We start from the raw sequence: 25222 nt of genomic DNA, 5'->3' as shown, positions 1-25222 counted from the left end.
TTGTTCAGTTTTTTTTTTTTAGTTTCTGGAGTCTTCTGATGCATTCGGTTTCTTTTTTTGAGTCTTCCCTCTCTGCCTTGCTTTCGTTTTGTTTCATGTTTTTTTTTCCATAGTTTGTATTACGATAAAATCCGATTAATAATTAATATTTTTTATTTTTAATTTGTTGACAGTATATTTCTCTTACGCCGAATACATAAAACTTATTAAAATAACATTTATGTAGATGGGTTTATCGATGATAAAATAAGTCAAATTATCTACTGAATTTTTCAGTTAAAATTTGGAAGATGTGTTATCAGAATAAAATTCATTTTATTTTAAAATTAGATAACGTGAGATTAAAAAAGTTATAAAAATTAGAACAACATATTTACAAAATTTTGAATTTTTTTTACTCTCTTGGTATGGAACATGTAGATGGAGAACTTGGTTGTATGATGTGTCCCTAATAAAAACTTTGGTTTTTTTGAAATTGTTGTATGATCGTTTACCTATTAATTTAGAGGTTAAAACAAAAGGAGTGATTCTATGTTCTATCGATTGTAATAATATTGAATCTTTCTCTTATATGTTCTTTAATTGTTCCATTGTTATACAATTGTTGGAATGGTTGGTGAAAATTTTTTAGGATTTGTAATTTTTTTTCTTTCGATTCAGTTGTTCAGTTTATGAAGTTTCCTTGCAGTCCTTCCTTTAAAGCGATTCAAGTGGATATTATTATTGTAGTTATCTTGATGATTTGGAGGACAAAAATTCTAGTAAATTTTAGGATCCAATTGCATTTCCTTCAGCTAATTTTTAAATTAAGGAGTTAGTGTATATGACTCAGAATAAATCTAAAGCTTGTATAAGTAATATTGTCTCAAAATTTTTGGTGTTAAAAATTTTAATATTTAAACAAGAGAAGGTAAGGTGGTTTCATTTATCGATGTAATATGACAAGTTTCATCTGCTAATTGGTTCAAGGTGATACTAATGGTGTAGCTAGGAATTGTCCTAATTTGGCTTCATGTGCTGGTATTTTTAAGGAAGTTGGATGAATATATAAGTATTTTTCCAGCTTTTTTAAGAGTGCAAACTTCTATTCATGCTGAGTTCGAGAGTCATTTTTGCTTTGAAGCATTTGAGGGAGGACTTTCAGAGATTTTTGTTAGAGAGTGATTCTTCTTTAGTTTGTCATGATTTTTTGGATTAAGGAATGATTGCTTACATTTTTGTAAGCATATACAATTCAAAGTTTTTCATATTTTTTGTTAAGGAAATCATTGTGTTGATAAGTTAACTAATTTGGCTTTGATTGATAGAGAATAATATATAAGTGATTTAATGTTTTAACTCCATGTGTATTTAAATTTTTTTTTATCGTAGATATAATTTGCCTATATTTCATACAATATAATTTTATCATGAGTTTGGTGTAATCTTCCGTACTTTGCATTTTTTTAATAATTATTTAAGTGATAATAAATTATTGATAAGTTTTAGGATACCAAAAATGTCAAAATTTGTAGTAATGACTAAGATGTCCTTATTTAGAAACAAGTTTCAAAATCATTAATCTCACTGCTTCATCAAGAGCAACACGTTATTTATTGGGCATTGAAATTTAGTTGCATCATCTTACATATTTTAAAATCTTATGAATCACCGTCACTTCACTATTTATATTAACTTCTCTTTTCAACAAACATAAGAAGAGAATAAAAAGAATCTTTAGTAAAAAAAATTGAATCCTTACCTAAATAAAATTTTTAATCAACTTGTCCCTAATCTCTATCTCACTATATCTTATCAAAGTTATAATATGCTAACATGGTTAAGAAAAATGGACAATTTTGAGAAATAAAATTTATGGTAAAATAAATAATCATTTTATAACTTATTCTTTAATCCACTAAATCAAGAACTAATTGTATTTACAATAATAAGATTAATTTCCATACAAAAATTTAGTTCACTTTCTAGGATATTTATTCTCATCTACTTTTTTTTCGTTTTGGAATCAAAGACCTTATTTAAAGATACCAAATGCAATATCTTGAGAATATCTTTCTTATTAATTAATGAATAGTTAGAGAAGTAAGGTTAATGATTTTTTAGAAAAAAAAAAACTCTAATAAGATTAGTTTAGTAAAATTATTTTTGTCTATTTATTAGGTTAATGACTAGTAAAATAATTTTAAGATGAAATATGTTGGTATGTATTACTAAAAACATAATCCAAAAGATTTTCCACAAAACAAACTTAATATTCACTTTGTGTAAAGCACGAGAAAGGAAATATTAAAGAAATTGCTTAAAAATAAGAGAAGAATATTATTTTCTATAAATAAAGTAACAAAGGTTAGGCCGAATCTAAATAAAAAGAAAGAAAGCGGTTTCTATAAAAGTTTTTTTATGCCTTAGGGAAGGCTTCTATGAAAGTATGAGAATTTTTTTTTAATTGTGCATTATTAATAATGGTAGATAAAAAAGATTTTCCATCCGTTACATTTTTAAGGATATATTTTGTTCTGAAAATAAATAAATTTTTAGATAAAAAATTAAGAAAAACAATTTTTTATTGAATAAAAAATGAAATGCTATAATTTATCTATAGATTTCTCATTCTCGATCCATCTAAAACTTAAAAAAAGTTAGTCATTAACTGTAATTTTTTAATCAAAATTTGAACACACGTATTCTGTTAAAATTAAAAATTTGTAAAATATTCCTTCCCATATATAGTATTATATATATGAGGATTCTTCTTTAAAAAAATTAAAACCTTTTATTAGTTTGTAAACTATTTTAAATGACTTTGTCTTACAAAAATATTGTTTTCACGTGAAGACAAAGAGTGTTTAAATAACATTAAAATGAAGCAAAGAAAAATTATTTAATAAATATCTAAATGAGTATATGATTGTATAAGATTTTTTTTCTATCATACTACTAAAAATTTCATATTACATGATATTTTTCTTACAAATTTATTAAAGATATTTGTAAGAAAATATTTTTTTTATGCTATTTTTTCTAAGAATCTTAATTAGAAATATTGTATATCATGGAGACATTTTTAAAAAAAATTAATGTTTATGTGTACATAAACACTCATAATGATATTATTCTTTATATAGAAGAATATATTCAGCTTATACATAAAGTCTTATGCTTAAACCAATTAACCTATACTATTCATATACCTAAGCATATTATGTTATTCTAGATGGGTTCGGAGATTTTACATATAATGTATTTATATTTAACATGTACATATAAATAAACACTAATGTCACTTTTTAAGTTAAACATATTATCTTAGTAGAAAGGAAACTGATGTAATAACTGTGAAATTTTTTAGATGAGATATTAAACATTTATTACATTGTATATTAATCAATGTAATATATAATATGGGCTAATATTTAATGAATATTTTGTATAGTTAATTGAAGAGAATTTTGAATACGAGGAAGGACAAAGGTGACCGTCGGAGAGATCTTACCATAAAGTTATTCGATTGCCAAACAAAAAAAAAAGCTTTATAGAATATAACTTATATTTTGAAGGCTTAAATATATTTTTTTATTAATTTTAAAAAAATAGAATTAATAATTTTGTCTTAATTTAGTTCTTAAATTTTATAAATATATTAATCTAGTTCTTCTAACCAAAATTTGTTAAGTTTATTTTATATTTTAAATGTGTTTCATGATAAGATTTGAGTTGTTTATATTATTTGACACATTTTCGTTTTAATATTAGCTGAGAAACATATTTGAAAAGTGTTTTGAACATCAATTAAATTTAATAAAATTTGATTATAAGAACTAAGTTCACGAATTTCTAAGGTTGATGGACTAACATGGATCCATATAAGAACAAAATATGGATCAAAGTTTTAGAGAGCGATTAATTCCAATTTTGATTGAAATATAAGAGACCAAAAACATATTTAATTTATATTTTCTAGATTTTCTAAAATTTTAAAATTATTAAAATATGTTTCGGGTGTAAGGTCAAATGTCCACTTAAACCATTTGCAAGCTCTCTAAATCTTCACTCTTGTTGTCTTTTCGGTGTTCATGTTTCTCAACCAATCGGGATATTTGTTAAAGGTGTTCTCATGCTAAAGTCAGCGATGATTGATCGGTCAAAGAAATAAATGTTATAATTAATTCGAGACAAAAATTCTAACAACCATATCTTTAACCTGTATTTATATTTTTTCTCATGAATCTGTGATTAGGATCAGCCTAATTACGGTCCAATTGCTTTTAATATCAATTACTGACCTATCCACACTAATCAAGTGTTTAGATGATCAACACACGAATGTAACCGAATGACTATAATTTGTACAAAGGGCTATGATGAAATTCTATGAACATTTTCCAACAAAGACACCGCCAACACAACTTTCTTGGAAGTAATCTCATACAACTGATAGCTGAACGTTCAATCGCATATAAAAATCTTCAGAATAATCTCATACAATCTTTCAATTAACCGGACCATACAGTAGAAAATACATATTATAAATCCTTTACCCACATATAGTTTAAGCATCTTCCAATTTGATAACTATCATTTATTCGCGTATTAAACCATGATTATAATGTAATGACTATGATAAAGTATAATAGTTGTTTATTTATAGTTAATTTTAAAATTTGTTATTGATTTTCATGACTTAAAGAAAACAAGCTTTTGTGCCTAACTAATAAGAAAGAGACACGTAAAGTATAGCATATAACATATAAATTCCTTATTTATTTAGTTGTGGTTGGTTTCATAGAGTCATAGAGTGCTTGAACGCATTATATATATGGAGCACGACATAGCCCAACTCCAAGATGATTGAAGACTGATGAACAACATAGGAAAACCCAAGTAGTTGTTCCTGTGAGTTTGTTTTTGTTGTGAAAAGCGACATCGTTTAGTTTGAGAGAAAAGCACGATGGAGAGGGGTAAGAACGCGTCATGTCCGGCACCGATGAGGGCGGAGTCGAACGGAGGGTTCCAACATGAAAACCCTATGGATTATGCGCTTCCTCTGTTAATACTCCAGATATGTTTGGTCGTTGCTTTTACTAGATTTCTTGCATTCCTCTTCAGACCACTCAGACAACCCAGAGTCATTGCTGAAATCATCGTAAGTTTTTCTTTCCCAACCATTCTTACAAAACCACTCATAATGTATTTCGTCAACCATGTAACTGTAATGCACATGCCAATACTGTTTTGCTCCGCTCCACCAACCTACCTACGCTAGCTGCCTAACAAAACTTAAACTATGTAAATCTTGTAATAAGAACTCCTTTTAATATTTTACTTTTTTTTTTTGTGTATTTCATAAGTTTATCTCTAATAATAAAAACAATATAAATCAAATAATCATAATATAAATATTAACTACAACAAAAAAACACTTTAGACAACAACATAAAATTGTGATATAAACTATAAAAACTGTGGTTTAAAGATTAGACCACAATTTTTTAGGTGTACTATAGGTGACTGTAATTATAGATAATAGACAACAGTTTTTAATATGACAATATTTTTAAAATCGTAATTCTCACAATAGACAACAGTTTTGCATGTTGATTTTAGATTTTACCTATGTTTTTAGACCATATTTTTAATAGTTTTCTTCACATAGTTTAAAGCAACAGTTATATAATCATGGACTTTCAAGATATTTATATAACATTTATAAAAATATTGTTTATTATATGTTTATGCTACATTTATTTAGTCATTGTCTATTTTAGTATGGTCTAAACTACAAATTGTTGTAGTGTTTTAAATTAAATTTTTAATGAATAAAAAATAAAAAAAATAAATTATGGTCTAATATATATATATATATATATATATATATATATATATATATATATATATATATATATATATATATATAAAATTAAACAATACTAAAAGTAGACAAGAAATAAGATTTAAATATTTAAAAAACATTAAATATGTTTTTCGTTTCTAAATTATTATAAGAAATTATATTTTCGTTAAAAAATATTGTATTAATTTAACAAACATATGAAAATGTAGAATATAGACCAAATGTTTAAATTTATTATTTTCCTAAATCAAATAGAGTATTATTATAATTATTTTATATTGTTATGAGTATATTTTGTCTAGTCATAATATCACTGTGCATCTTGAATTTTGTTAAAAAATAAAGAACAATGGTGTTTTGAAACCAGAATCTTTTTTATTTCCATTTTACACTGTAATTTCCTTTCTTTCTTTTTTTAAATATAAAAGTTAATTTTTATGAAGATCACTTTATTCTTATAAAAGGTTGTCAAAGTATCAAATAATTTTTTTCTTTTATAAAAAAAATGATAGATAAAAATACACTTCCATTTTATCTATACTTATTATATACTTTTTTTAATCTATCTCTGTATACTTATCAAATTGTGTAACCTATATAAATCTATAATTTTTACTCTCTCCACATGTGTACATTGAGTTTGTACTTTCTAGTTTTCATAAAAGGAACTTGTAGTTAATAAAGAAAGGATTATTTATAGAAAGTGGAAAAATGTTGGGTACACCAACTTAAATAGCAATGTTGTTGCGAATTGTAGGGAGGAATACTACTTGGGCCATCAGCAATTGGACGAAACGAGAAGTTTTTGAATGCGGTTTTTCCAGAGAAAAGCATCACAGTTCTTGAAACACTGGCCAACATAGGTCTTCTGTTCTTTTTGTTTCTCGTGGGGCTTGAGCTTGACATGCGTGCAATTCGACGAACTGGTCGTAAGGCCCTTGGCATTGCCATCTGTGGGATCATTATCCCTTTTCTTCTCGGAATTGCCACTTCCATTGCTCTTCGAGCCACTATATCCAAAGGTGCTGACCTCTTTCCTTTTATACTCTTCATGGGTGTTGCTCTCTCCATCACCGCCTTCCCTGTCCTCGCCAGGATCCTGGCTGAGCTTAAACTCCTCACCACTGACGTTGGTCGCATTGCAATGTCTGCTGCTGCTGTCAATGATGTTGCAGCTTGGATTCTTCTTGCTCTTGCCATAGCCCTCTCTGCTTCAGATGCATCCCCGTTTGTTCCTCTTTGGGTATTGCTCTGTGGTGTTGCTTTTGTCATCTTTGTTGTCTTTGCCATTAGGCCCTTGCTTGTGGCTATGGCTAACCGTTCCCTGGAGGGTGAGCCGGTGAAGGAGGTGTACATATGCATCACATTGACTCTGGTTTTGGTCTGTAGTTTTGTCACTGATACTATTGGAATCCATTCCCTCTTTGGGGCTTTTGCGGTTGGTACTATTATACCCAAAGAAGGTTCCTTCTCTAGGGTGTTGACTGAGAGGATAGAAGACCTGGTTTCTGGCCTTTTCATGCCACTGTATTTTGTCTCCAGTGGCTTGAAGACCGATGTGGCAACAATTAATGGAGGTCTTTCTTGGGCAATGCTAATGCTTGTTATATTCAATGCTTGCTTCGGGAAGATTATTGGTACTACTGTTGTTTCCTTATTGTGTAAGGTGCCTTCCACAGAAGCCCTGGCTCTTGGATTCCTCATGAACACAAAAGGCTTGGTAGAACTCATTGTTCTCAACATTGGGAAGGACCGTAAGGTATCATCTTCAAATCTTGGAAACTCACCCTTATGAAAAGAACCAAACACTGGAATATTATTCTCTATGTGGAAGGCATCCATGCTACCTAGTTACATGTATTGTCATTTGCTCTCATATTTTTTATGAATCATTCTTTGTGCGATGCAGGTGTTGAATGACCAAGCATTTGCCATTTGTGTTGTCATGGCATTGTTTTCTACCTTCATCTCCACCCCAATGGTGATGGTTGTATATAAACCAGCTCGTAGAGGAGCACCTTACAAGCGCAAAACAATTCAACGAGATCCCGACACCGAGCTTCGAATGCTAGCTTGCTTCCACAACACCCACAACATTCCCTCGCTAATCAATCTAATAGAGTGTTCCCGTGGAACCGGAAGAAAAGGAAAGCTTTGTATATACACAATGCATTTGATGGAGCTCTCAGAGCGATCTTCGGCAATCACAATGGTTCACATGGCACGCAAGAACGGGATGCCCTTTTGGAACAAAAAGCGGAATGGCAAAGATCAAATGATCATAGCTTTTCAGGATTATGAGAAACTGAGTGGTGTCAGTGTCCGCCCCATGACAGTCATTTCTGGTCTGAATAGCATCCATGAGGATATCTGTACTACTGCTCACAGAAAGCGTGCAGCCATGATCATCCTTCCATTCCACAAACAGCAACGTGTGGATGGAACGATGGAGTCAGTGGGACATTCATTCCAAGAGATGAATCAACTTGTGCTATGCCATGCTCCTTGCTCGGTGGGGATTTTTGTTGATCGAGGTCTTGGAGGGACAAGCCAAGTTCAAGCTAGTGATGTGTCTTATGAGATAGTGGTACCTTTCTTTGGAGGGCATGATGATCGTGAAGCCCTTTGTTATGGAATGAGAATGGGTGAGCACCCTGGAATTTTTGTAAATGTGTATAAGTTTGTAACTCCAGCAGGGACATCATTGGTTGGGGAGTCATCAAACAAAAATACGAAAGCAATGGATGTGATTGACGGCAACGATTATGATGATAAGAAAGAGGATGATGAATTGTGGAACGAGTTTTTAAGTGCATGCAACAGGAGCAGCCAAGAGACAATGAAGTATGAGGAAAAGGTAGTAGAAAGCAAAGGAGATATTGAGATAGCATTGAAGGAAATGAATAGATGCAACCTTATAGTGGTTGGTAGAATGCCATCAGTGGCAGCTTTGGGTAGCATAAGTGATTGTCCAGAGCTTGGACCTGTGGGAAGCTTTGTTGCTTCTTCAGATTTTTCCACCGTTACGTCTGTTATGGTAATTCAGCAGTACAATCCATCAACTGACATTCATCCGTTTGTGAGGGAGGAATCTGATTTACCAGATATTGCAGATGCGCCAAGGGGTTAATATGGTATTAAAGTTATACTTCTGAACTTATTATCTGTTACAAACGAGTTAGATGCTCGTATATCAGAGAACTTATGCTTATAATTGATTTTATAAAAGTGTTTATCATTTTAGATTAACGATTTTTTAATGTTTTACTGTAGCAAAAGTAACAAAATCGTGGTTTTGGAGTATTCGGCAGGACAGAAAAAAAAATGGTACAATGAGAGATAATAATAGAATATTTCTAGTTATGTGAGCATTTATTTAGAAATACTACTTTAAGTTATTTTTACTTTGCATAATAATATTTTGACTACTAAATTTTGACAACTTTTTTTTATAATAATATGTGTCATTTTCTAAGTGGTTTTGGAATATTGAGAATGAAAAAATGAAAAAATAAAAAACCATTTAAAAAATGTTACCTAAAATTGTAAGAGAAAGTTGTCAAAATTTAATAATCAAAAAATCATTTTCGTTATATTTTATCATTAAACTTCTTTATTTATATTTATATGGCTCTTAAAAAAGATACTTCATTATTCATACTCATCCGCGTCTTTCATCCTAATTTTTAAGTAATCTATTGTATTATATGTTAATAACACATGGAAGTTGATTAAGTTAATATGTATAAAAAGAACAAATATATATTTTTAGTTTTTAAGTATTACGCAAAATTAGAAATAATTTCTAGTTGAAATTTATATATTGTTTAATTTTTTACTTTTAAAAATATTGATTTTTATTTTTATTTTTTTAACTACTTTAAAATTTGTCCTACATGATGTGTCATGCATTATTTAACTTTTTTATAAAATAAAATATTTGCGTTCCAGGTTCAACATATAGAAGTGTAAAAAAGAATAATTCAATTCGACCACAACCTTTCTATTATTATATATTATATATTAATATTATTATTATATAATTCGGTATACACTTCCAAATAAGATAATATATACTGGATTGATTAATCTGAAAATTTAGTTACGGATTAAACAATTCGCAATGCATGAGCATATTTAAGAGTGTATACAAGTTCAGGATTTTTAATATATTTTATTTAGGGATACGATGGGATAAAACATTTGATGGGATGCAGGATAAAACATTTTATTGGATAAGATGGTATAATTAATTTTTTATATGAAGAAAACGATGGTATAATTTTTACGTATGTTTTCACCCTTTCATTGCGATGGATGCTTGACTTCAACATCGAATACAACATTTTACTATGATAAAATCTATGAATTAAAAATTTTCAGCTAATTACTGATTAATTTTTTGTGGATATGGAAGGGCATTAGATGGGCTTGGGCTTTGCATAGGTGGATTATCATGGGCCGGAGGCGAGGAAGGATGGGACAGTGACAAGAGGAAAATGGCTATGTTAATGTCCAGAAATTCACTTATGCTGAACCCGTCGGAGTTTCCTATACATTACGTTAGTTAAGATATAGATAGAAATTGAAAACTATGAATATGATAATTATGTTAAGTTATTTGAAAACATATCTATTTATGTGACAACTTCACTTAATGTATTTGGTTAATTTAATTCAAATTTTAAGTTAAATTAAAATAAATTTAAATCAAGTTTAACGTTGGATAATATTCTAAATCTTATGTTTGGTTTGGAAAGATCTTTCATAAAAGATTTGAAACTAAACTGAAACGTGATTATCTATATTTTGGCACATTCTGATTCTTAAATTAATTATAAGTTACAATAATTTATTAAAATTAGTATAGTTTATTAAAACTATATATAAATTATAAGTTAAAATTATTATAGCTTATTTTAATCTTCTATCAGCATAAAATATTTATTAGGAGTGACAATCCAGGCCGGTCCAGCCTGTTTAGGCTCGTTCCGTACTTAGCCTAAAAAATGTGGGTAAGGCTCGTCAGCGTTGAAAATATGGATGAAAAATATGACCCATCCCACATAAGTTCTGATCAGCAGATTTACAGGCTCACCTTTTTTTCTTTTAATTTCTTATAATATTTAACAAATTGAAAAATTTTAACTAATTTACAAAATTAAGCAAAAACTTTAGAGAGTTGAATGATAAATTGATAATTCAAAATTTTCATCATATTCATATTTGTACTTTGAAATACATGATGTATTCTTCAAATTTTAGAACATCCAAAAATACATAGCACTTATCTTTTCTACTCATACAATAATTTGGAACTTTCTTACATAATCTCAGAAGAAAGTAACCAATATATATAAATGTAAATTTATTTATTTTATGCGGTTTGGGGGTCAACTCGCATATGCTACGGGCTATACAAGCTGGACTTTTGTAGGCCAACGAACTCAATATCTCTGTCTACTACACGTTTTTTGATGAACCTACAAGTCGACATGTCGAACCAAGTCCACATTACTACCCCTAATGTTTATCAAATTATCGTAATTAGTGTTATTTCATTTCTTTTCTATTGATGATAGAATATATTCGTCTAAACTATCTCAATTTACTTAATATTTAATCTCAACTTTGAAAATTGTATTTTCATAGAAGCAATGCTTATGAGCATTTTAGGTTATTATGCACTAAATTTATGTAAATAGTAAAAAATCAAATATTTATGCAATTGAGTATTTAATTACGTATTTCCATATTCACGCATGAAATAGGTTCCATCATGAAACATGAAATATTTTTTTATTTTTTAAAAATTGAAAAAATGTTATAACATAAAAATCTTCCAAGTGTTCTAACGAGTGAGATTTTTCTCATTTTAATTTTAGTTGTGCAAGTTTTGTATTTGTGCGGTCTTTTGGTTGTATTCATTATTTTTTTACAAATGTTTAACATACTTTATTTATATGATACTAATTTTACAAATAATATAATGATGATCAGAACAATCTAACCGGTGGTTGATGCGGAAGTTTACATAAAATGTTATTTAAAAAAAAATATTATGACTCTTATTTTTTTATTTTTATTTTTAAATTTTTTTATATGATATATTTTTTATATGATTTAGTACGTGTCATTAATTAATTATTATTATTATTTTAAATAATTAATAGTCTATATTAAATTACATTAAAGAATAAATAGTCAAAATATAATTTTTATTTTGTGAAAGGAAACTATATCGCACATAACATAATTGAGTGACCAAAATTATATATACACATAGAAAGGATATTAAGTTATTCCTAAAAAGAACTAGAAAAATATTTCTCATTCTTATATTAAAATTTAATGGTTTTAGTAAAATGTTAATATTGCGGAAATCTTTTACAATCTAGTATCTCTCATTAATAAAAAAAAAAAAGTGTTTAAGATAAATACAAATAATTTCATACTTATGTATGTGCATTTATTAATATACATTAACAATCTTAAATTTTAATACAGTAAATATTAAACTGCAACAAAAAAAATAAATGCTAATAAATATATAATAATGATAGCATTAAAAATTTATACATATGAATTAGTAAACATATATTTGATATTAATAAATATATTAATTTTTTTCTTTGTCAACAAAAATATATATTTTAACTTTTTATTAAAATTAAATAATAATTCAATATTATAAAATAAAATAAAAGCCATAACTTACACACTTTAATTTTATAATATCTTTATTGTATTGTATTCTTTCTTTATTTTTTCCTTTAGAAAGAAAGAGTGGGTATAGAATGATGGATTTGAATGAAAATTACTTTAAATTAGTCTCGCAAGTCCATATTGAAATTACTCGTACATTCATTTAAATGAAAATTAGTTTTAGTATTATCAGTACGTTAATAAGAGAAGTGAGAAGAAAGAAATGAAGATAGCAGACTGAAACTTTTAGCTGATTATTATGATAAAGTACATGTGATTAATTTGGCCATGGGTACATGAATTCCCAGAAACCCGTTTGTCCATTGAAGCCATAAATGCCTTCAGCAGATAGGAGCCATGAACATCCGACACCATCACATCGTACTCTGTCCCTGCCGAAGGAATAAGCATTAAAATGATAGTCCTTAACCTTTTCCCACCCCACATCACAGAAAAACAGTGTTGTTCCAAAAACATTGTCTGAGAAGTCCCACCCAAACTCTTTCCCGTTTTCTATGTTTTGTTGTCCCAGATCATTGTCCTTGGACTGGCAATGCAGAGTGATGTTGTTTCCAGCTCCAAGCCTGTTCTTGATGCTCACATGTTTCCTACTTTCAACAACACTGCTACACAATCCTATTACCACCACCAGGATCACAACATGCTCTTTTCTTATCTTAGCTAACCCACCCATAACAGGATTTTAAGTAACATTAAACATGTATAGCCACTTCAACAGCAACATCATATATAGGCATTGGTTTTGCTGTGCATGTTCCTGAATTTCCAAGGGAACTTGTTTTTCTCTTTCTTTCTTTATTATTTCCTCTTTAGCTGTCGCCACCATTTACTTGGATTAATAATCTTTTAAATGTCCTGCTCATTTATCGCATAACATCTAATTGTTAAAATAAGTGCGAGTCTAAGTCTTATATTGATTAGAAATAGGAATGTCAAAACGGATCGGCTCGGCCCGTATTTTACCCATTATAAACGGGTCGGGCCAGGCTGGCCCGTAAGTGAAAAACGAGTTTGTTTATTCAATCCGACCCTCGTACTGGCGAGTTGGCATGTGAGCCATCTTTGACTCTTTTCTTTTTTTAAATTGGAGGTCCAAAAATCTGTCTTATTTTTTATCAAATCATTTTTTTTCATAAATTATTTGTGTTAACAATGTTGATTTTAATTAATGTAATACATGCTTTTACATATGAAAATGTTTACCGCAAAAACAAAAAAAACTTGAAAATAGTTCTACCCAATATTTAGTGTAGGAAAAATATTACAATCATTTAATAAATATGTAAAACTTAAGAAGATTCATACCTGCAAAAGCAAAAAGCAAAACAAAACAAAACTTTTGTTATGATTGTTGGTTAGTGTAAATAAAATACCAAAAAACTTATACTTGAAGTGAATGTTGTAGTTGTGTACATATATAACTCCAAATGAAACGTGTTCCTAAATTTAATTGGCATAAATGAATATCTATGACATTTTTTGCACTTTATCATAAGATGTTCTTTCTCAGTTTGAACCACATGTTACATGTGCACTTTTTTTTTTTAACTTAGAAGGCTCGTGGGTTGACCTGTCGGGTTGACGGGCCGGGTTGGTACGGGTTGACGGGTTCTGTTTTCTAACCCGACCCACTTTTTATTGGCGGGCCAATGGGTCGGTCCGTCGGTCCTGATCCATTTTGACACCCCTAATTAAAAATGAGAAAGTAGAGCGCTATATTAAAATCAAGATCTATAAACCCATTGGCTTAAGATTTTGGATTGAGAGTGATATCAATTCCTTACGTGATTGGGTTCAGATCTCATTGATGTTTGTTTTCCCCCGATGAAACCTCCTCTTTAAAAAACTAACACTAATAATTTTAAATAATTTTCAAATTATTTTGTTTAATACTCATTTTTATAAGTGCTTTTTTAAAGTTTTTTTTAGATATAACAGAAAGTGTAATAACTTTTTTATGGATTTTTTTTATTTTACTCTTTTCATTTCTAATATATATATATATATATATATATATATATAAACTAATTAAATGTTAAGTGAGGAGTTGAAGTATAAAAGACACAAAAATTAATTGATTTTATCTTAAATTCTGAAAATAACAATTAAATATAAACAAAAATATTTCAAGAAAGCTCTCTGTTGAAGGGAGTGATTTGATGGATTTTGAAAGATTTGAAGATAAAGATTTTGTTATTTAATTTAAAAATTTTGAAAATAAAAGTGATAAAATTTAAATGTTAAGTTTGTGAAAGATTGGTTAGATGTAATAAAATTATTTTTTTAATAGATTAAAGTAAAATTATTATTTTGTCTTTATTAGTTAAAATTATATTATTATCTTTTTATTATTTGTCAAAATTTTAAAACACTCCAACAAAAAATAATAGATTTCAAGGATGGGGAATCGGTTCCCTCCAATCCAAAATTGATCCCTCCAACAGTGCATTCATGCATGTTTTAGTGACACTCCAAGATTATTCTCATTAAACTTTACCTTTACAATCTTTTTCCTCATAGGCTATTAGGCTCCCACATGACACGCAGACTCAAACTCCTCCAATTCTAAGAGATATCATCTCTTTATTGGAATCACTACTATTTGAGAGTTAAAATAATGTACTCAAAATTTATATATTTAATTATTTTATTAACACAATAAAAACGTATACATAATTTAGTATAATTATAACTACAAAAAAAATTACTCATATATAAAGGATTGTCTTTCTTTCCTTTACATTCTTTAATTCATCAATAATTCAATCCAAATAATTAATATTAAACTTCTCACCTTAATTCGTTATCTTAAGAAAGGTTCTTCTAATTAAATAATATGATCATTTGGGTCATATTTCGTAACAGTGGTAGATCTTGACCAACAATTTTGGAAAAGCCAAAATAATATATTCGAAATTTATATATTTAATTATCTTACTAACACAATAAAAATAAATACATAATTTAGTTTAACTATAACTACAAAAGAAATTACTCATATATAAAGGATTGTCTTTACATTTTTTAATTCATCAATAATTCATTTTCTACTATAATTTTCATATTACAGGAGACTTTTCTTGCAAATTTGTTCAAAAAAATTGTAAGAAAAAACTTTTTTCTGCCATATTTTCTAAAAATCTTAACTAACAGGTAATTTCTTCGTGGGTAATCATTTTCTACAAAATTATAAAATTTGTAAATATTTCCTGCAAAATTTGTTGCGAAAATTGTTTTATACAAAATATTTTGAAAAAAAAAATTGGTAACAATTTCTTACAAAAAAAAATTTCACAACAAAATTTGTAAGTATTTCCTACGAAAAAAAATCAAAACAAAATTGGTAGGAAATATGAGTTTTCTTAGTAATGATTCCAAATAATTAATATTAAACTCCTCACCTGTAATTCATCACCTTATGAAAGGGTTACCTAATTAAACAATATGATCATTTGTCTCATGTTTCGGAATACATAAATAAGTTGAATTTGTCTTATTTTCATCGTCACGGATAGCTTTATTTTTATCACTTTTAAGAAATAAATATATTCTTTTATTCTTCATCAATAATACTAACTATTAAACCAATGTTTCTGTATCATGTGAGATAAGAGAAATAGTTTTTTTTTTCTTCACAAATGGAATAGAACAAATAAGAAATGAAAACAAAATAACGAGTTTTAATCTTCTTTTTTTCGAAACAAAAAGAAAACATGTGAGTATGTGAGATAAATATAATTTGTGAAAAACTTAAAAACACAATAAAAAAATAAGAAATATCTTACGAAATATTTTTATTCTTCGTTATATTTGATTTTATGTTTTATTATTTATTAACATTAAATGTTATGTTTTATAAATAAATGCAACATCCCTGATTTAACTTCTACTAATTCTAATATATATTAATATAATTTTAAAAAAATTAAAAAATACCTAATATATATATAATATAATATAATATAAAAAAATTAAAAATTTTGGGGCCATAGCCATCCCTATCTCTAAGAAGCTCTGTCATGCGCCATTGAGTTTAGCTTTAAAATGAAATCGGTGAAAAGAAACACAACATTAAAAATGAGTGCAATATTTTTAATACAAGTTTTATGATTCTAAATGTAAAGTGTTTGCATCAAACATATAAACTCTCATTAGCAAAAATCAATGATAACTAATAGACTTTAATTTTTAGTTTTAGTTTCATGCTCCAAATGATCCAATGAATTATTTATGGGAATTTTCTAATATCCAGTATGTTTAATGTTCAAAGTGGTGTTACGTATAAATTTGGAAGGAAGATAGAAAATATGTGGTTGAATAAGGTTTCGGATTGTTCAAGTTTAGGATGTGATGAGTGAAGCGTGGAGTGTGAATAATTAATGTTGACTTACTTTAATTATGTGGAATAAATATACGGTTGGAATCTAGAAGAACCGATAAAATACAAAAACGGAAATATTTTTCATATTGCATGCAAATCTTCTGAACTAAAATAAAGTTATCATGAAAGAAAGTTTAATTTACTGTATGAAAATGGATAAATCCAAAGTATCTAGTTTACGTAAATTTCTCATATAATTATTTCATTATTAAAAATAGAGAGTTTCAAAATTTGAAAATAAAAGAGACATAAATTAAAAATATTTGAATCAGAATAAATATATATAATGGTAAAAATAAAAGTGAATTCAAATAAATAAATAGATGTTGTTGATATCAAAAGATTTATAATATCTTTATGTTTTCAAGTGTGATGTTAGACGCTTAGGTAAAGAGGCTGAAGAAAAGACAAATTAGTGTTGTTTTGAGTTGATATCTTGTCCACTTAAGTGACATGATATCATGAAATCATCAAAACTTTCTCAGTTGATAAGAAAGAGATAAATCAAATAACAATTATTTATGTGATTAATTATATAGAGATGGTGATATATGACTAACAATAATATAATAACATGATATGTATATGATGGATACAATAAAGGGATCTTATTGGTCAGATAAATACATACATAATATGTATACGTATGGTTTGGTTTAATTATTATTTTGATTTCGAACTTTGTTATTTTTAGGTTAAAATATTTTGTTGGTCCTCATTTTTGTACCAAAATTTTAATTTGGTCATCGTATTTGTATTTTTATTAGTCTTAGTTAGGTTCTCAATTTTGTAAATTAGTATCAATTAGGTCATTTCCGTTAGTGTAGAACTAATACTGTTAAGTAGGTGTCACGTGTCAGCTTCTCATTTTTTTTTTAAATATTTTTTTTTGAATTTTGAATTTTTGTTTAAAAAAATATTTATGTCACGTGTGACGTTTGTAGTGTGCCACGTGTCAATCTAATATGGTAACACGTGTCAAATTATCTCAATTTGGTCCTCATATTTGTTAATTTCATTTGATTTTAGTCCCAACTTTTTTTAAAAATTTTAAATTTTAGGCGCCCCAAATTTAGACCAAATTTTACTTTTATATAATGTTATGATTATTTTTATTAAAATTGATATTTTTATTAAATATTTTAATAATATTAATTGTATTTAATATTTAAATATTTAAATATATTTATTTTAATTTGTTATAAAAAAATTAAATTTTTACATTTGAATTTATAAAATTGTTATTTTTAAGCTAACTCTAAAATATCGTTGATATAGGATGTTATACAAATATTTCGAATATAAATTTATTAATCTATATATTTATAATTTTAAAATAAAATTTAAATAAAGTTTGATGTAAAATATAAGTTTAAATAAATTAAATATTGTTAAACATATGTAATAGAAATATCACTTGTAATAAAAGTATCATCATTACATTTATATAAAAATTAAATTTGGTCTAAATTTGGAGCACATGAAATTAATTTTTTTTTTAAAAATTTGGGACTGAAATCAAATCAAATTAACAAATATGAGGACCAAATTGAGATTCATATTTGACACGTGTCACCATATTAGATTGACATGTGGCACATTACAAACGTGACACGTGGCATAAATATTTTTTTAAACAAAAATTCAAAAAAAAATTCAAAAATTCAAAAATTCAAAAAAAAAATAAAAAATAATCAAAAAAATGAGGAGCTGACACGTGGCACCTACTTAACGGTATTAGTTCTACACTAATGGAAAGGACTTGATACTAATTTACAAAATTGAGGACCTAATTGAGACTAATAAAAAATTAGGGGTGGCAATGCGGGCCGCCCCGCCCCGCATAAGGCCCGCACATTGCGGGCCGGCTGCCCCGTACATTTTATGCGGACCGCATACTCTAGCCCGCTCCGCATATACGTTGGCCCTCGGGTTTTTTTTTATTTTTTTTTTATGATAAAACTTTCAATGTTTATAATTTGGGAAACTTTAAGAAGTTCACAAAATTAAGTAAAGACTTTGGGGAATTAGATGATAAATTGATGATAAATTGATAATTCAACATTTTCATCATATTCATACTATGACATACACAATGTATTCTTTAAATTTTAGCACATTAAAATTACATAATACTTGTCTTTTCCAGTTATACAAGAATTTAAAATGTTAATGCAAGAGTCCACAAAAGAAGTAATTAATATACACAAGTGCAAGTTTTTTAACCTTATTTTGGTACAAAAATAAGGACCAATAGAGTATTTTAACCTTATTTTTATTTAGTTTGGTTTCTTTATTTTTTATTTTTTATTCAAGTTCTTTTTTTGTTAAATTAATTAATTTTATAGTCTTCTCCATTAAATTTGTATAAAATTTTAATATTATTTTTATACATGTGTCAATTTGTAATTTTCTTTATATATGAGGTTCGTTGTTGTACCATGTGAAAGTGTTCGTATCATGTGTTTCTGTTAGTGTAATATGTTATTGCTAGTTACATATGATAGTAATACTTTTATGTGTCAGTCTAAGTGTCAATTGTTAGTATTTTGTATTTAACTTAATTTTATACTTATTTTTTTATTCAATTAAATTTAAATTTTGTTTAAAATCAACCAATGTTGTATATGCCCAAAATATGGGACTAACTAAATTTGTTCAGGTCAATGAGTATTAATTTACTTAAATATTAGTTGAATTCGGTTTAGTTACAAAAAAAATTAAAAAACTTGTTATATTTTATTGTAAAAAGACATTACTTATTTTATAAATTAGATTTAGGTAAACAAATTAAGTTAAAATATATTAATAATTTAGTTTAAATTTGACGTGAATATTTTTTCAGAGCAATTAAATTTATAAATAATATAACAAAGAAAAATACTATTTCTTTATTTTTTTCAAATATTAAAATTAAAAAATTAGAATAAGATTTTATTATCGCATAAGATAAGATGGACAAGGAACATTTTTATGATTTTTTTTTTAAATTACAAGCTTAAAATAAATATTTATTTTAAATTTAAATTAAAAAAATAGTTTCAATATTTAGATGATGTGATTTGATATATACATTTTAAAAAATTATTTTAACATGGATATATAACTTATAATTAAACTTAATTATTAATTTGATTTTATTTTGGACATGAAGAATATCGTTCAATTTAAAAAAAAATGAAACTTAATTAAGTCAAAAAGTAAATTTACGGACTAAATTTAATACATGTGATACTAATATTGACATCTATCATTGTCAGATGATGTTCATCTTGTCACTGTTACCTGACACTAACATTCACACATTAACTGTGTTATATCGTATGACATTGATCTTGACACATGACATTCATAAAAATGACGTTAATCTCGTTAATACAAATTATATAACAAAAATTATTAAATTGAATAATTTAACACAAAATGGAATTATATATATATATATATATATATATATATATATATATATATATATATATATAAACCAAACCAAATAAAAGATAAAAAAAAACTTGTAACAAAACAATAATTAAGTCTACAAGTTTTCTTAGTTGAAAAGAACAAGATCATTAAATGACAATTAATTGCGTCATTAATTATATAGAGATGGTGATATACGATATATGTATGATAAATATGATAAGGGGAGACAACTGGTCAGATAATTACATACATATACGTACATCGTTATATATAATTATATATAGATGACATGTGACTCTTTGTGCATTCAAATGAATTGTGGGATGATAAAAATGTTTGTGGTGAGATATTAACATATGAATTCACTGAATAATTAGTTTTTAATTTAGATCTTGATCACGTAAATCAAAACATGAGATGTAAGTAATAGGTGCGTAAATTTCTTTGAACTAGTAGATTACTAAGTAGTAGAAACATAACTATTGATCAGCAATAAATCATAATTATATTTGTACATTACAAATAATTTTTAAATATTTTATCAAAGATATTCTTTTTAAGTTACGTGGTGAGACCCTCCATGTGCTAATTTATATATACTAATTATAACTTTATGTTTTTCTTTTCAAAATTCCTTATATATAATATATAACAAAATTTGATAATAAGTGATTACATGGTTCGTATAGAACTTATTTATCGATTACTATTTATGGATCCAAAGTCAGCACAGGTATCCACATCACACAATTGCAAACATTCCACTACCAACCCACCACCCTTCTCTTCCACACACATCTTTATACGTAACAATCAATAAATCGTGCTTCGTATATTCCTTACCACAATTAAATTCTAAAAAAAGTAGTATATCTTTTTCTTTCTTTTCAACTAAGGTCACATGGATCGATATAAACTTTAACATTTCTCAATTGTATAAAAATATATTAAAAATAAAATAAAAGAATACAAGACATGGAAGTTCACATGATAAAAATTACAATTTATAAGAAAAAATATAAATAAATACATGGTGGCAAAACATTAAATCACTTATATTATTCTTTATGAATCAAATCCAAATAAAAAATATTATCAGCACAATGATTTTCTTCACGAAAACATGTGAAATCTAAAAAAAAAATTTCCCTCTAAGACGGCTCACAAAGATGCAAGTACTGATGTTATCTCTTTCTAAAACTTCAAAGAATCTCTCGTTGATCTAAACAAAATCATGAGAGATTAAAGAAGAATCACTCTCCAACCAAAGTCTATGAAAGTCTTCCATCAAATCATGCTTTAAAGTATAAATGACTTCATAAACTCAGCATAAATAGAAGTTCACACCTCAGTAAACACTAAAAAATTATTCACATATTCATCCGACTTCCTCTCAAAATACATATGAAGCTAAACCAGGACAACTCATAACTGCACCATCAGTAACAAATGAAACTTGTTATATTACGTCCATAAATGAAACCATCTTACTCTTCTTAGTTTGAATATTAAAATATTTCAGCATCAAAATATCATATTCAATATTATTCATATGGTTCTTAAATTTATTTTCAGTCATACACATTAACTTTTCAATTTGAGAAACAACAGAAGGAGAAACTTCATAAAATAAAATATATTTTTTGAACAACTCTATAATTTATTTATTTTATTAATTATTAAATTGTTATCTTTTAATTTATCTATTTAAAAAACCATTTTTTCTTATTTTTTTCTTATGTGTCATTTATAGAAGATCATTATTTGGCAAACCTATATAGTTTGATAGGTTAGATATATTTACTAAAAAAGGAAATGAAAATATGATTGAGATTTTGAACTTTTAGTCAAATTTGATTAACACACTTTCTTTTATAATTAATGTATTTAGTATCTATTGTTTTGAAATTTTAGTCCCTAGCAGTTTGTTATGTTTTATAATAGATTGAAGAGTTCTTCTAAAAAAAAACTCACGTTCCTTTAAACTCTACTCAGCACGACACACTTTCTTACTATGTCTTCGGTATCCTTAAACCTTTTTTCAAAGATTTAGGCAAGACCCTTTATAAGAAAAATGAACTGATTTTGGTAAATTTGTGTATTTATTTATAATACATTGAGGTAACATAAATATTAATTAAATAAAAGTATTTTGATTATAAGAGATGGGATAAAAAAATTATTAATCCTGGTCTATAAAATTTAATTAAAAATCTTATTAAATTGGATTCTTTGATAACAATTCTTTTCTTTTTTTTTCAAATTCATGAAAAATGTTGAATGTCTCTGTACAAATAGTATTTTTCTTAAAAACAAAAGTTGTAAAATAAATTAAAAAATATGTATTTTTTTGGAAGATAAATTCAAGAGTATAAAATAGAAAATTCATGTAAATGTAAAATTTTATTTAATTTAAAAAATAAAATTTGAATAATTTTGTAAGCATAAAAATCAAAAAAATTAAGGATTATGCTGTTTCTTTTAGTTAAATTTTGTATAACTGTTTATTTTATAAAATGTTAAAATTACTTTAATTTAATAGAATGTAACATTATTTAGTTAAAAATAACAAAAAAAAAGTATCCATAATAATACGAATAATAGTTTTTTTTTAAATCATATTTAGCATAATATACATATAATTTTACAATGAAAAAAAATTACATTTATAATATTTGGAAATTAAATATTTTTCTTACAAACAAAATAGCTATTTACTTAAGAAATAATTTACATATATTTTCTTGAATATTATTTTAGTATTTTTCCAGTAAAATAAAATTATATTTCAACAATATAATAAAACTTGTATTAAATTTTGTTTAAAAATAAATAGCACAGAAATACATAAAAAATGTTTATGCAGTGAAATTCTTTATTCAGCGTTATTATTAATTAGTTTTTTGACGCAACAAAACACTACATTGACATTTATTCGTTAGAGCTTTTTTCTTCACACAAATTAGTCTCACCTACACTCATTATTGTCTCACTAACAGTAACAGTCAACTTTCGTTAATCATTTTCTTTTGGAATTGGTTCAGCACATTATTATTTTTTTAAAATGTGAAAAAAAAAATTGTTTGAACTATATAATGAAAATTGATCAAATATAAAGGGGAAAAAAAGGTAAGAAACAAGTGAAAGAAAACTCGTTCAACTTAAAGAAAAAAAAAATGTGATTAGAGTGTTTTTTAAAGAGTTTTAGGTGAAAAAAAATTATATTGTATTTGTTGAAGTCCTATATCGACTAGAGATAAGACAATTTCATAGTATATAAATGAGGTGTAAATCTTATTTTACAATCTTACAAGCTGATTTTGTGGAACTGAATTAGACTTAAAAAATCCACTTCTAACATGGTATCAGAGTCAATTTCTTCTTGTTCCACGTACAAGATATATATATATATATATATATATATATATATATATATATATATATATATATATATATATATATATACCCGGCGTGAGAGAATGTGTTGAAAGTCTTATATTGATTAAAGATTAAACAATTTCATAGTCGGACGGTAAAGAATTTTCGGTCAAAATTTATATAATAAATATATTGTATTTTAAGAAAAATACCATTGTTATATTGGAATGATATCTATTTAATTTTTATAACTAAGTTAACCTTATAAATTGTGTATTTGATTGATGTAATGTAGGTTGATGTTGTTATATCATAGTAACATTTAATTACTGCAAAATGTGGTCATAATTTGTATGAGCCGTGTCATGTGTATTGTTGTCGACCATCATCATTATCATCTCTATCTCTTCAGAGTGTTGTCCGAAGATTCAGTCCTCACATAGCTTTCGATACATATAAATCAAATCACATAAAAAGTTTATATTTCTAAAAGATCAAGTTTAGATTCAGAAAAAAACAATGAATAGTTATAAACCTCTGTTTCTAGATTCTTTTAATAAGATTCTTTTCATTATTTATTTACTTTAAATCATATTTTTAATATAATTTGTTTAGATTTTATCTTCATATATAATTTGAAATCTAATACTTATTTCAAAAATTAAATTCCACCTAATAATTTAGAATTTAATTAATAATATATAATTTTGAACGATAAAATTTCAATAAATGTAAGATAAAGTTAATAAAAATGTAAAAATCGAGTGATAAAATATGCAATTAAACCTTGGTTTTTGAAATCAAAATGTTTCACTCGTCACGTCCAAATCACACTACCAATTGGAAATCCACTAACAAGTTGGGAGTGTCTTACTTCGATGAACCTCTTGATGTAAGCATCATAAAATCGTGACAATTGTATTCTTCACTACACATTCATTGGATCTTATAAATACTATTTCATAAATGTGAATTATTAATATAAAATTAATTAATTGGTCACAAGAGTTTTATAACTGTTTTTTTATTTTATTTTAATCACTGTATTTAAAAACATATTTTTTTCATATATAATTTTTAAAACATCATAATATTTGACTGATTTTAACGTGTAAAAAAGAGCTACGCGGATACTTCTTTAAGCATTGTTCAAATTAAAAGCCTAGTCTTAATAAATTAGTTTTTATTATTATTAAAAGAATAAATAATTGTATTACAGCATGTATAAAGAATTTTAAAAGGGTAATTATGTTTTAGAGAATTTGAAATACTTTATGTTGTTTAAATAAGAAATTTTAAAAGATATTAAAATTTTAGAATTTTATTAAGCAATTAGATTGTTTAGAATTATAAAACTTCAAAGTTCATTCAAGAAGTAAAATTTAAAAATTATTTATTATTCTTAAATTTTTGTTTTTCTCTTCATAGGTTTTTTAAGTTCGATTTTGGTTTGGGTGTTATTG

The 25222-nt window shown here is 26.4% G+C and overlaps 2 protein-coding genes across 4 annotated transcripts; one reads left to right on the top strand and one right to left on the bottom strand.

Annotated features, from left to right (window-relative positions):
* The first annotated feature begins 4819 nt into the window (after positions 1–4819).
* On the top strand, positions 4820–10551 carry LOC114175873 (cation/H(+) antiporter 19-like). Of its 3 annotated transcripts, XR_003602934.1 has the most exons (5): positions 4820–5143; positions 6609–7610; positions 7761–8985; positions 9125–9178; positions 10269–10551. XR_003602934.1 is itself a non-coding variant. In XM_028060710.1 (4 exons), exons 1-3 carry the CDS (start codon positions 4949–4951, stop codon positions 8979–8981), a joined length of 2418 nt encoding a protein of 805 aa, XP_027916511.1. In that variant the 5' UTR covers positions 4820–4948; the 3' UTR covers positions 8982–8985; positions 10269–10551. The 3 variants fall into 3 exon arrangements, 2 of the variants coding, with proteins under 2 accessions (XP_027916511.1, XP_027916510.1); XM_028060710.1 differs by lacking the exon at positions 9125–9178; XM_028060709.1 differs by lacking the exons at positions 9125–9178; positions 10269–10551 and having other exon boundaries at positions 7761–9100.
* A 2273-nt stretch (positions 10552–12824) lies between these two features.
* LOC114175278 (self-incompatibility protein S1-like) lies at positions 12825–13358 on the bottom strand. The gene has a single exon (XM_028060059.1). The coding sequence runs from the start codon at positions 13248–13250 to the stop codon at positions 12834–12836; it is 417 nt and encodes a 138-aa protein (XP_027915860.1). The 5' UTR covers positions 13251–13358; the 3' UTR covers positions 12825–12833.
* Positions 13359–25222: the final 11864 nt, after the last annotated feature.

This window comes from Vigna unguiculata, chromosome 3 (genome assembly GCF_004118075.2).
Source record: "Vigna unguiculata cultivar IT97K-499-35 chromosome 3, ASM411807v1, whole genome shotgun sequence".
In the NCBI taxonomy this organism is placed as follows: Eukaryota; Viridiplantae; Streptophyta; class Magnoliopsida; order Fabales; family Fabaceae; genus Vigna; species Vigna unguiculata.
This window is presented reverse-complemented; position numbering and strand designations above follow the sequence as displayed.